This window comes from Lissotriton vulgaris, chromosome 12 (assembly GCF_964263255.1).
Source record: "Lissotriton vulgaris chromosome 12, aLisVul1.2, whole genome shotgun sequence".
NCBI lineage: Eukaryota > Metazoa > Chordata > Amphibia > Caudata > Salamandridae > Lissotriton > Lissotriton vulgaris.
The window spans coordinates 28747445-28761380 of NC_141700.1; the positions used below are offsets into that span (position 1 = coordinate 28747445).

Here is a 13936-nt window from a genome sequence, read left to right on the forward strand (position 1 = left end):
CTTTTTTAAAGAGGTAAGGTTATGTTTAAAGGAGATTTCTAAAGACCTTCCTCGGAGCACAGACAATTAGCAAACCGATGTAAGAGAGTAACATCAATACAGCAGATTATTATTTCAAGCACATATTTCACGTTTGTGTTGCTGCAGAATAAAGCTAAGCCAGTAGGTCATTCATAAAACACATGTGATGAGAAGGGTCAGACTGAGGGAGATCTAAACAAAAAGCAGAAAAAAATAATTTAAAATGTCACTTGACGTTTCAATATCTTAGAGTAACAGTTGTTAACATTAAATGAGAGAATACAATTTAATTAACACTTTTTTATTTAAAAATTCTTCTAATATATAGAAAACAAGATAAACCAAATGCAATGACAAGCTAACACCTACGCTTCGAATTACTTAGAATTCCAGTGCCTTATGTACATTTTACAAGGTTGATATTTAAAGGTGTGGTTAAAAGCATTTGTCTGGCATACATTTTAGTACGGAACTGCAATCGCACTAAAAACAGGTAGAAAATACAATGTACAGACCCGTCAGCATTACAAAGTGTGTATTGTCGCAGAAAAAACAATTATACAAACAATAATGTATTATGGACATCTACAGTTGCACGGATAAAAGGAACCCTCCTGTTTCAATCCAAACATAGCATACTATTTACAGGTTGAACACAAAAATATTTACTCTGAAAGCATGAAAAACATGGTTTTCCAAGGAAACTGAAGTGCCTACACTAGATTTTGGACTTTGAATTTTATCATAGATTATTTTTGAAAAAGGTCATCACGCAGGTAGCAATAAAGGGGCTAAGAGGTCTTAGACTTATTAAAGAAAGAAAGGAATTCAATGGCATGTGCTGGTGTAAACAGGAACTCAGGATCTACAAATCCATTATTGAAGGATCAGGCGCATACTTTTGTACCAATGAGTAAAACATTTATTTCAGAGACAGAATGGGTTAACCAATGTAGTCACCACATTTCCAGCCCTGGGCTTTCCTTTTACAAGCCACTTTAGTAAGGAACAAACAGCTTCAAATGGGGGGGGGGGGGGGGGGGGGGGGGGGGGGGAGGGGGGGGATTTACATAAAGAAATCCCAAACCAGGAAACACCGGTATCATATCAGACGATAGTCCTATAAACCATTAAAGTTAATTCCCAGTTATAAGCAATCAAACGCTGCATTATACTAAATATTCTCTAAAATTAAAGCAATGTCCAATTCCGAGGGGCAATATTGGATTCAGACCTGCAGGGACGTCAGCTTATTATCCTTCAGGTTACATGAGTCTTTCAGGCTTTTACAGTCAATGTGCAGAACCATAGAGTGTGTAAAGTACAGTTAGAATCAATGTTACACTCAGTTATATTAAGTGTGCACATAAGCAGGAACCTCAAGGGATATACAGCTACAGCAGCTGGTGGTGAACTCAAACATCAGCGCTTGATGTGCAAAGTCTGGTGCCTGGGTGAAGCTAACAACCATAAGTTAGTTTAATTGATGCAAGTGATACTCACATATTTATTGTGGCCATTTCTGCAGTTTATTTTTTGATTCAAGACAATGGAGGACAACCCTGTCAGATAGCAAAATAAAATAAATTGAGGCCTGGTTTCCAAAGCGTTGTAGACACCTGAAACAGCATCGTCCCAGAAAGATATGGGGCTGCTGTTTTTCTTCCAGCATAAATTTGTGGTTGCTAGTCTACTACTGGCCTTCTACCTGCACATTAAAGTGATCTGCAAGGTTTTAAATGAATAGAATCAGGGTTCACTGACACCCCAGAGCACAAACAAAAACTGTCAAGAGACCATATCAAATTATGGGCACTCAGAAAATCCGATACGTTTGAGGTCAGAGATACCATTTTAATTTCATTCGTTGTCTTATGTTGTGTGAAGCGATTTTACAGCATCTAAAAAGGGTGCCTCTTAAAGCTCTTATTCCAAACTCATACAAAACATTTAGTACAATTATACCAAAAATAAGCAATTGTGATACTGAACAGTCTGAGAAAAGCTTGCCATGGTTAAAATAAGCAAATAGGTCTTACAATTGGGCCATTTAATTTTCACCAGTAAATAGTACAAGATCTATGATAACACAATCCAAATGGAACTTCGAGACCACAATTTATAGTCAGTGTCAAATTTTCTCTTTTGTTTGGGTTGGGGTTGTAATTTTCTCAGAAACCAACCTGTGCTAAACATTAAAATGTGCATACGTGCATATGTACTCAAATGTCACACTACTGATGAAAAAATATCTAATTATCCACTTCACATAATAAAGCAAATCTGAACACGCAAACCAACAAATCTTGAAATCCTTACAATGAAAACTACAGAACGTGTCACAAATAGGGGCAATTCTGTGTCTCATCGGAAAAGAAAATGCAAAGTGATCTACAGTTAGCTGCCCTAAAAAAACTAAAGGTACATCTAGGATGTGTACTCTACTCCTGTATCTTCAAAACTCATAAGCAAGCTACAATCTCCGGTTTTGCCAAAGTAATATGCACAATGTACATTTACCTACAAAGAATGTTACTGGGAATTATTTGCAAAATAACCTTTTCTGAATATCCAGCTGTACAGGGACCATCAAACAAACCTTCTAGTACAATATACGGCCTGCATTTGTTTACATGCTGGCATGCATTGGTGCACACTTGGAAATGTCACCATGGTAAAGATAAGACTTCTTGGAACATACTATATTCTCAGTGTGGTCTCGAAACAAGATGCATAAGGCTGGTAGGTAAATTGTATTTCAACTCCTGCAGGTTCGTAAGATGCAACATTTACTTTAGCACTTACGACTAACTTTGAACCATCATGTTCTCCTTAGATGGCTTTTATTTTTACTTGCCCTGCTTCTACTAAAGATTTTCACTGAAGTCCATACCCGTTAAGCACACTATCTTTATCTCCAGGTACACAGAGGAAAAACATGCCCAGGAAAATAATCCATCCCGAACAATTATTATTCTGCATAAGACCTGTGAAAAGGGTGGGATAGTCCATTTAACTCTACACTCCAAAAATATTTTCAATTTCCTATCTAGCAGACATCCTACCTCCTTTTTCAGTAAGAGGTGAGCTCAATGTCCCTCAAAAATTACTCTAATTCAATACTTCAAAGGGAAGAACTGTGTGTTCATTTGAGGAAAAAACAAAAGCAAACCATGTATTGTTCCATCACACAAATTACAATCTCCAGAAGTCCAACGTCAAAACATTAGATGTCCTAGGGTCACAAGCATACACATATCAGGGCAGGTTTCGCATAAACAAGTGTGCCAGATGTAATCAGCAGCTGACACTGGCCTCACTGATAGGAAGTATCTTGTTTTCCCCTTGCTTTCATCATCATCAAAACAAAACAAAAAAATCTGCTAATAACTGATATCTCTGCCTCCCAAGCATGCCAACTGTAGTTTGAAAAATACATGATAGGTTGTTGCCAAAAAGGTTAAACGCACAAGAACTGTAGCATCTAAATTTCAAAACACAATCACCCAACATAAATAAAATGTAAGACATGGCTTTTTGGATATTGTTGCCATAATAGCGTGTCAATAGCCACATTATTTAGTTCACCTTGGCTACTGTAGAGCAATCAAGCTCAAAAAAGGAAAAAAGCAGCAGTGTATATTTTCATCAGTATCCTTCAAAACAGCATTCCTAATCTTTCATTTAATGCACGTTCCCAAAGCATACCAACATAATCTGCATTCTTTCACGTGAGGAGTTCAGGAGAAAAAGTTTCTATAACAAAATCATAGCGCATGACCAAAAGGCATTATAGGTTTCCATGTGGATTGCAGGAGGCATCGTGCCCTCTGGGCCAGAAGGACCTTAATGGCCAGCCCTTCTGCAGAAGAATGGTAGAGCTCTATATCTGTGTGCTCCAACAAATGCTACTCTGTACAATTTATTTTTACATTATCTACAGGACCACGATTAAAGGTTTCGACAACGTGAACAAATCTGGTTAAAAAAATCTCTTTAAAAGGTTGCTACAGAAACTGTACAGTTTGTTTTGCTAAGATTTTCTTATATAAAAAAGTTCGTATGAAAGACTATATATAATCGAAAGATGCAGTTAAAGGTGTTTAAAGTGAATACAGGGATTGGATATTTAAATAAGGTTACAAGGGATTTAGGTATAATACAAAAGTGTTTATTTCTTTTACACAGTGTTACCTTGCTGTTTTTAAACTATAAACATCCGGTTTACCAGTCAAAACGTGATCAGAAAAAATTATGTTCTCAAGCTCACGCCTTAGGCATTTATAAATGGTATGGTCTGAAAATAGAAGATCATTAATTTTAAGTCAAAACATGAGTGGGTCTACAAGATGATGCTAAGATGTACATACAACCATTAAATAATTTAATATACACAAACAGAAAACGGCTATACAAGAGTTTTCCGGTCGCTCGCAGGGTCTTCTGAGATAGGCGACAATAAGACAGGCAGGTTTCTTACAATGAGCAATTAATCATAAATAAAAGCACAGATTTGCCTTTGGAGTCCCTTTTGTTAAAGGGAAATATATGAGTTAATGATAGATACATTTGTCTCAACTAGCCCTGCCAACATTGAACTCTTTGAAACCAAGTGCTGTAATAAAATTCAACCACGATTTGGGGGTGCTACTGGCAGAAATGTGCGCACTAGGCTGCATTACATGAATCTGTAGGTGAATTAAGGTTTCCCCGAACCAGCGGAATCTACTATCCTCCTTTCAGTCGCCTTAGATAAAATGTGGTGATATCATAGATTGCAGAGGTGCACAAATCTAAACGTTGACAAACACTTGTAATGCAGAACAATTCATTTTCAAAATGGTACAGGGTGCCTCGGATACTCTACAGACATTACAAGGCATCACAAAAAACTCACAAAAATGTTTAATCCACCCATTTTTACGGTCCTGTGTATGCGGAAGTCTCTCCTGTTTTCTGTAGAGACTTGTGGACTTCTCATGGGAGTACTAAGGCACTGTGCCACACACCTGCTGCTTCACACTCTGTAGAGGCAGTCTGTTTATTATTAGCCCATTTACACATGATAAATATCTACATCACTTTTAAAGAAATGTCCTCCAGGTCCGCCCACCCTTTTCACTTCACCCTAAAATGGTTATACTCAAATGGTGTATTTCTGCAACAGCAATACAATGAGCATTTACATGCCTTAAATTTAACATGCCAAGTAATCAAGGATTACAAGCAAAGCCAAAACCATTCCTTTTGCTCTCTACATAAATTGTCGCTGCTAAATTGCAAGTCCAAGTGGATTACATCTTTCATAAAGGATTTTAAAGAAAGCTGAACTAATTCCAGACATTTATGGACCTATCATTTTAACTGGGATGTTGGCATAATCGGTCGTGTCTGAAAAGGCAGAGAATGTTAGACTTCCAGACCCATCAGCAAATAACTTGATTTAAATACTCTTCTACAATAACCCCCCTCCTTGTCTACACACACCAAATGCCTCGAATGCAATTAATGGGGAAGAAAACTGGCAAACTGTATGGCAGTCAGATGTTCAAATAAGCATGTAAATGGTGTAGGAGTTTAATTTTTGGCTTCTTGAAACACCTATGCAGTACAGTTAGGCATTTCCCCTACCTTCTCTTTAAAGCAACTATTTATCTAAAATAAGTGTCCATGACACACAATGAGCAGGGAACATACTATTACAACTGAATTCAACTAACAGAAGTCAAACCTGGTTACAAATCCATTTAAATGTTGGCAATCCCTGTGACCGGCCAAAATTTGTTTTCCATAGCATTTCTGTACCAAAAAATAATTTTCTTCAATTTCTTTCTTGTTGAATGTACGAACCCTACATTAAAAATGATCAATTTGAGAACACTGAGACTAGTTGTATAAGCAGAACGGATCAACACCTAAAAATGACCGAAAATAAGAGCATGTGCTAAATGGACAAAAACAAAGGTTTGAGGCCAAGAAAGGGGCAGCAGGAATAGGTGGTAACTTGCAGCAGAGACCCAGGACTGTGTACAAACAACAAAGTCTTCTACTTGCACTTGGGATGTTCCACAGAATACTGTGGGAGTCTTATATTGTAACAATCTGGTCTAATTTTAGCACCTAAACACACTGTAGTCTCTGCTAACAAAAGCTCCATTACCAGTTGCTATGACAAAAAGGAAATTGTGCCTTAACAGTATTTTGCAATAACATAAGTAACTGAATTTCCGCAAGCCTAAAAGTATGAAAGTTACAAAAGTATCAACTTCTCCAGCAAAGAAGCAACCTACAAGTAGCAAATGCAAAGAAAATTGCTGCACACTAGGTTTTCACCAGGACTTATGAGAGACAATCAAGCACAGCAGGAGGTAAAGAATAGAGATCCAGAAATTGACATTTAAGAGAAGGCCACTGCAGACACTGGAAAACTCAACCTTGCTGACAAGCTTCCTTTTCCGGAGATAAGACAAAACAGGAGATTAAAATGGATATTAAAAAGCAGTGTGTCATAGTCATTTGACTTGACAGACTAACACCACACTTTCTAGCCGACCGCTTTTTATTAGCTATTACATTTTCAGCTCATTGGAGATCCTCTGCACTTTTACACCACAATATGGTAATGGGATTGTTTAGGAAAAACCCGAATGAAAGTACCTGGAAGTGATCTATTTTCATTCCTCTCAACTCCTCTTCACATTATCAAAACAGGCTTCATTTTGACCTTGTCTGAACATACCAACCAAGCACACCAAAGAGCAACGCAAGGCAATCTGAGAAAGGAGCTTTAGAAAACGCAAACCAATTCAAACACGTCATTTTTCAAATACAACAGGACACAAAACATTTGCATACTTTAAGCTAAATATTTTATGTGCACTGTTTAAACAGTTTGGTTTATAAAAGCTGCCTACAGTGCCCTTTTCAGTTACTTATTGTAGAAATGCAGACCTTTAACTAAATACAAACGATGCATTATTGGGCTCTTTGGGAAAGGTTTTTGCTTCCCTTTAAAAAGGTATTTTTTTCAGTCTTAAGTAAAAACATGGCACACTCGGGACCCAAAAAGTCCCAAAAAGATTAATGGAAACAAAACCAGACATTCTGTACCAACAATCTCTGACCATCATCAAGAATCTTTTCCCACTGCACATCAAACTTGTGAGTCTTTGCCTGCGATGACGTGAGAATTGCGATCTGCCCTGTGCAAACCAGGTTTTGTGCTGGAAGTAAAACAAAGTTGAGCCAAGCACACTCCTTTCAAAACAAATGTTCACAAGCCTTTCACAAAGTTTGGAAAACATGAAAAATTAAAACAAAACACAACAAAAAAACCTGCTGACTAATCTTGACTCTTTCTTGCTCTGCCTGATTGCACTGTGATAAACTGCAAGTACTACTGAAAACTGGGCTATGGGTTTACGCCCTGGCAAGAATGAGGAAGGGAGATATCATTGTGGCATGAGGTTTGAACACCTTTTGATTCCTGAAGCCACAGCTGAAGTTCTCCCAACTAGGCAACATTACTTACATGATTTTCCTGCACATTTTTATAATCATCCTTCTCATAAGCTGTAATGTTAACAATGGCTAGATAGCTTTTGCTGATTGAATGGCAAGTTCAGGTCGCCATTTTCTTACTTTAAGTTTCAACTAAGGTGCTGCAAAGGGTGGCAGAGGGTGCTACTAAATGTTGAGATAACCTAGAATTATGGTCTCCACTCAATTGAAAACAGCACAATCCAGACCAGGTGTTTCTATTGAATATGTAGGTGATGAGCGCTTTATCGTGTAGTGGGTAAGATCAATAACAGATCCACAGTCTTCAGATTTTTTTTCGCCTTGTCCGTCTGCCCATCTCATCCTCCTTTCAGCTGCAAACCCTGCATCCTAGCAACCAACCGGCAGCTTTCACACAGAACTGCCTTGCGGTCATACCTTGATGCTGCTTAGAGGGTTTGTGGAACACTTCAGTGGTGTTTGAAAAACCCAGCGAATATGGTGGAAAAGAAAAATAAAGGCCAGGTTTCCCCTTTGTATTAAAGTGTGCAGTGCTTCCTGGTAGCACCATCCTCAATCCCAAGCAGAGTTTATTGAGGTGGGGAAGGGTCCTGGCGACGAGGAGAGGCTGCAGTTTAAAATGTGCATGGTACACATACATTGCTATCCTTCATAGGAGGCTGGCTAGGCTTGTGGTTGGGCCGTTCTGAGCTTGGAACTGTACCGGAGGAGGTCCATCCGTCCACTGAAAAAATACAGAACTGAGTATTACAACAGTAGTGCAAAATCATGGTAAACGCTTCTCACAAAAACATCACACCAACTACAGCATGACAAAACCAGGGTCATACAGCATGACGAATCCAGGGTAATGCAGCATGTCTTGATTGACAGAACATTGCATGCAGATTGATGCACTTAAAATGTACAGCTTCAAAACAAGGAAGCAAACATCCACATTTAGAGCATGAGCAAAGCTGTGGTATCGAGCACAATATGAAAACAAGTTATTACAGAGTTCAAGTTCAGTCACCTTGTCAGAAATTGATCTATTACTGCTGAATATTTTGAAACAGCAATCTAGAAACCTGGCTAGCATGCTGTTCAAGTCATCTGGCAGTCTAGAAAGAGCCAAACCTGAACTGAGTAAATTATAAGCAGCTGGGTCAACATCATCCTCTTCCCTTACCTGCATATGGGATTTGTCTTAAGGTACAGATTTTACATTGCACACACTTACCCATGATGGCATTATGCCGGATGCATAGGATTACTCCAGCATTGAAATCATTTGAGCCCCTGCACACACTTACCCATGATGGCATTATGCCGGATGCATATGATTACTCCAGCATTGAAATCATTTGAGCCCCTGCCCCCCACACACCCCGAAATAGAGCACTGGCAGCGAATCACATGGTCTCTCACGCCACCTCGTGACACTTGTGCTTCACCAATGACCTCTAGCTCAGACAACCCAGTCTCATTCTCCTTCCCCACTAAAATAGATTCCAACAGCTCAATTGTCTGCCCAGAGCAATTGCCACAGGCTTAGGTGCTCCGTGCATTTAGGGAGAGAACCTCCCCATACCTCATTAGTGGTTGATCTACTAAGAGCAGCTGAGCTGTCCCTTGAGAGGTGGCCTGCGTGCTCTGCATTTGAGGTAGTGTTACATTCAGAGTTAATCTGGCTGCTCTCAAATCCAGAATGGTCATGCGCAGGCTCCTCTACTTTGATCACAATACCTTGAATGTTAACTCAAAGGTGAGCAGCACAGACTTGAACTTGAGAGATGCCTCATTCAAAGCAACTGCTATTTAAGAAGGGTGAAAAAGCTCCCCTTTCTTCGCAAGGCTTCAAGAGTCAAGACTTCTACCATTACTACCCTGTCACCAACTGAATTTCGAGACAGACCATGCCCTGCTACCCCATGGAATTGATTCCACTGGAGACTTAGATCTTATTGGAGTTTGAATCTTAAATGAGACTGGGGTGCCAAGAACAAGCAAAACGTCATCAGCCTCACAAGACAGAACAGACCTGGCTGGCTGAACCAGATTGACTAACAAAAGTATACTCTCTTCAACAGACCATATGCTTTTTGGAGGAGGAAAGTATGTATAAGACCAGTGTTCAAAATAACGCCCATGTGTCGAAAATGTTACACTAATTTTCAGATTGAAACTGAGAGCATTTTCTTCAATGATCACCCCAACTGCTACAAAATAGTGACTGTACCCGCTCGATTCTTGCACACGAAAGAACGTGAACTGGCAGCGATGGACCAATCATCTAGCTACAGCTAGATGAAAAGAGATTGTCTTCGCAAATGAGAATTTTGGTCTCTTCGCTGAAGCTCGATTTGATAAAACAAAAACAAAAAAAGAAGAACCAGACCAGGTCCCAAACACACGTCCCCTCTTGGGAATCTGTATATATGCATTCTTTCCCTTTTAGCGAGGGCAGCACCAACTCCATGTCACCTGTAATCTACAGCACCACTACCAAAGGCACGAGGTGGTGAGGACGATCAGTGATTTATGCCCATCTACTACTTGTCTTAAAAGACTTGAAGACAATGTTTTGGGGTTAGACAAAGCCTTCAGTCATAAAAAAAAGTTTGAATAAAATTAAAAACACTTCTAGATTTTTTGTAGGTGGAGCCATGGAAAAATCACTGACATTAAAGCACACAAAGCATTTTGTATGTGGTAATAAGATCACATCTTGTGGAGGTGGAACTGAGAGAAGGCACTGCTAATACTATGCTGACACCATTAACAGCAGTGATGGAGAGTATGATGGAAAATTTTGAGATGTAGTCTGACACCTAAGGAAGTTCAAGTGAGCATTCTGAAGGTGCTATCCATCAGAAATGACTTATCTTAACTATATAAAGTAACAATAATGCGCTGCAACCACAAAGTATTTTTTGCACCAGTACCCTTTGCTATTCTACAGCACAACACAGATAGATACGTGGCTTTCTTTAACCATGCTTGTCAATTTAATTTAGTGGTAGATTAATTTGTGGATCAGAAACATCAAATATGGGGTATGGTTGGGAGCGAAATAAAATCGGCAATACCAGATCTACACTATTTTACAAATGATCATGAATTTACCCTTCCATCCTCTATGCCCTCCACGCCCATCCCCCACTCCTTACTAACCATCCAATGAACAATCTGCAAATTTCAAATCAGAAAATGTTTAATGCTTAAATGGATGGAATGAAATGCATATCTGACAACAGTATTCAAGTACATTTAAAGGATCAGGAATTGTATGTATATCCCAAAAAGACTTAGTTGTTGTCTGATACAACATTAACCTGCCCATGCTAGATTGGAAGATACAGTTTGTAGGGTGAAAGTTTCCCACTATGGTGGCAGTCTGTTGAGTTGCAAAACCTTGCCACTTTTTATTTTAAACTTGTGTGAACTGTATTGAGGGGTTTACCAAAGAGGCGGAAGGCAAGGACAGTGTTAGGACTCTCTGTCTTGTGTCTAAGCACCGTCCATTACAGCAGTGCTTCGCTGTGGCGGTCCTTAAAACTTCCTGTTAGCTATTGGGTGTGTCAGTCTTTTTTGTGTGCAGTGTTTGTAACTTAGCTTTGTTCAAGTGTTCTAGTTTCTGAACTAGAGAGTTGATGCATGGGTTTTTTTTTTGCATCCGTCCATGGAGAAACAAGAAAGCAGGCCCTGCAAGGACTTTGGGGTGGTGTGAGGCAGGCAGTAACCACAAACTTAACATACTGACAGGAACTTTGAACCCTGATCTTGTCATTAGTAAGATACCCCTCCGAATCTTTTAAGCATAGTCAGTAACAGGGCAAGTTTGAAAGCTTGGTGTACCGTGATAAGGTTGTGTTCTGGAAGACTGCAGGCTTCAATGTGATCCTGAAGAAGCTGCTGGGAAAAGTTCTGATGCATCTGAGCTGCCTCGTGAGCATCGATGGTGTTACCACAGGCTTTGTTCAGATCTAGGAGCAAAAATATAAGTGTCCAAAAGTGACTATAATGAGAATAAGAAGGGCACATTAACAAAACAGGCAAACCAGTCATTAGCACAGCCCCTCACTCCCTCTACATAGAAAGTAATATCCAGGTTTGTAATAAAAATACTAATCCCTTCCGACAACACTTTGCATGAACCCACTGCGTGTCTGTTTACTTTTCAGTGTAGGACTAAGTCAATAGGTGTGGCTGCAAGAGTGTTCACCTAATATATTATGGTCCCTGGCCTCCATTTATTGCTACTAATATTCTGGGTCAAGAGCTAAAGAGGGCACATAACGCAACCACTTTACCATATAAAAGGCTTCAAAGAATCATCATTCACAGACCAGAGCAAGTCAAAGTGAGGGTCCCTTTCTTTAAACTGAAACACAGGAAACCTATTATTCTAGCCACTAGCATGGGAGGACTTTACTTTTGTAATGATATCTTCCTAGGTCTACCCCCGCCCCCCAACAAAAAAACCACTAGTTATAATCTCTCCAAAATGCCTTTGCATGATTACTGTTGGGTATTAAAGAATGTGCCTCAATCTACTCTCACCTTAGGCTTCCTTTTGACAAAAGATACCTATTCAAATACCTCTGTATCTGCTATTGTGTGGTCCATATTTAAGCTTCGTCATATTTGCAGGATCTTCTCCACAGATATGACCCTTCAACTTCAGTAATCCTCATCTATTTTACTAGTGATTTCTCGCTTCCTAAGCGCCAGACTTGGCGGTTTCTTCTTTTGCTGTCTGACAGCAACTGCCTGGAATACTCTACAGATGCATCTCCTCAGCACCATTTCTCATCTAGAGTTCAGGAAACCTCTAAAATGTCCTCTTTTCAAACTTTAACCTTCCCTTTTCTTCTCACAGCAACTGTACACATATTACAATGGTAGGGTACCTCTATGGGTAATAGTGCACTCTATAAGTATGCAAAACAAATCGTGGCTACCAAAAGCTAACCGAGTGATGAGAAAAGATTGACCTCGTGAAAATAGGGGGATGCAAAGATTATAAATTACATTATCAACAAACCATGCCCCATAACCATTCCTCAAAAAACAATATAAACTGGAAAGGTATGCTTTTTCCACACTTCTTGCAAATGGCCAAATGATCATTTCAATGGCAGTCGCCTTTTTGAAAGCCTAACAAACAAAAGTAAGTACTTCTGCTGCATTTACAAAGTAAAATTAATAGGCAATGTCAAAAGTTATGCTCAAGCACGGACCAGCACATTCTTATCCAAAACCGTGGTAGTTAAAAAGACCATTAGCAATATATTTCTCTGCAAAGTTGGATCACCAGCTGAGATGGATACCAGGACGGATGTGTAAGACAAAGGGTATTTTTTTATTAAATTGTCACAAAGTATTATTGAGCCCATAGTGGTTTTCAATTGTGTACAAGATCATCTGCCTCATGCCCCTGTAAAATCAAAGCTATCACACAAAAGGAGGTCTTCATTCCCTAAGAACAAACAGTTTGAGGGTTAAAAAACAAATCATGGTGTAAGGGGTACGTTTGGAGACCTATGCGTTGTTACAAATCCCTACGTATTCCAGATGATTCAATTCTAAAATCAACAAATCGCCTGGGTAAGGCCTTTCTAACATTTTGCAATGAGGCATTGGAAAAAGCCTTACTGAGAAAAATAAAGTCCCAGATTCGCTGGACAATTCTAACTCCGCCATCTAGGCTGCCTTTACAAGAAGCCTGATAAACATGTAATCTGGAGACAAGACATCCTTGCAGACCAACAACGTACTGTCTCACATGGATGCTTAGTCTGAATAAGACCGGTAAAGAAAAGGTGCAAGTCAGTTTTGTTTAAAAAAACATTCGCGTTTGAGTCTATTCTTTTCTAAACTGGTTCTATGTACTAATGAACGTTTAAAAAAAAACATCTAGCTCTGTAGAAGATAAAGCGAAACCATTACTGCCTACTATAGAAAGGTTCGTTTTTTTTGTCTTAACAGAATATTATCAATCTTGTTAAAAACTCCTAATCCTACCTAATGCATGTCCAACCTCTTAATTATCTCTTCCTTTGGTTTGCCTCCCCCCCCCATTTGCCCCACAAAGCATTCCAGAAGGCCTGCAAAACAACTAGCTTTTTCCAAAAAAACAAAATTAAGCTATAAAATACACAATCTTAAGCAGAGATAGATGTATTAACTACCTCTCAGTAGAGCGGAGGACCACAGCTGAACAGACATGTCGGGTATCTTGCTGGCAAGCTGCATGGCTGGTACCACCATGTTGTTGCTCTCCTGGTAAGGACAAAGACATGAAAATAGATGGGTATACTGTAGCCTACTTTTGGCTCACCATGGATACAAAAAACGTCACAAATGGCAAAAGTAAAACTGGCTACTACAGCAACCTTCAGATCTACCTACA

The 13936-nt window shown here is 39.3% G+C and overlaps 1 protein-coding gene across 1 annotated transcript in view; it reads right to left on the reverse strand.

Moving 5' to 3' along the window:
• Positions 1-306: 306 nt before the first annotated feature.
• Positions 307-13936, reverse strand: part of MAU2 (MAU2 sister chromatid cohesion factor) — a 195121-nt gene continuing 181491 nt past the window's right edge. The window contains exons 17-19 of the mRNA XM_086946848.1: positions 13716-13806; positions 11380-11507; positions 307-8266 (exon numbers count right to left, since the gene is read on the reverse strand). Of these exons, the coding sequence (XP_086802974.1) occupies positions 8192-8266; positions 11380-11507; positions 13716-13806 (294 nt within the window). The 3' untranslated portion in view covers positions 307-8191. The remainder of the gene's footprint in view (positions 8267-11379; positions 11508-13715; positions 13807-13936) is intronic.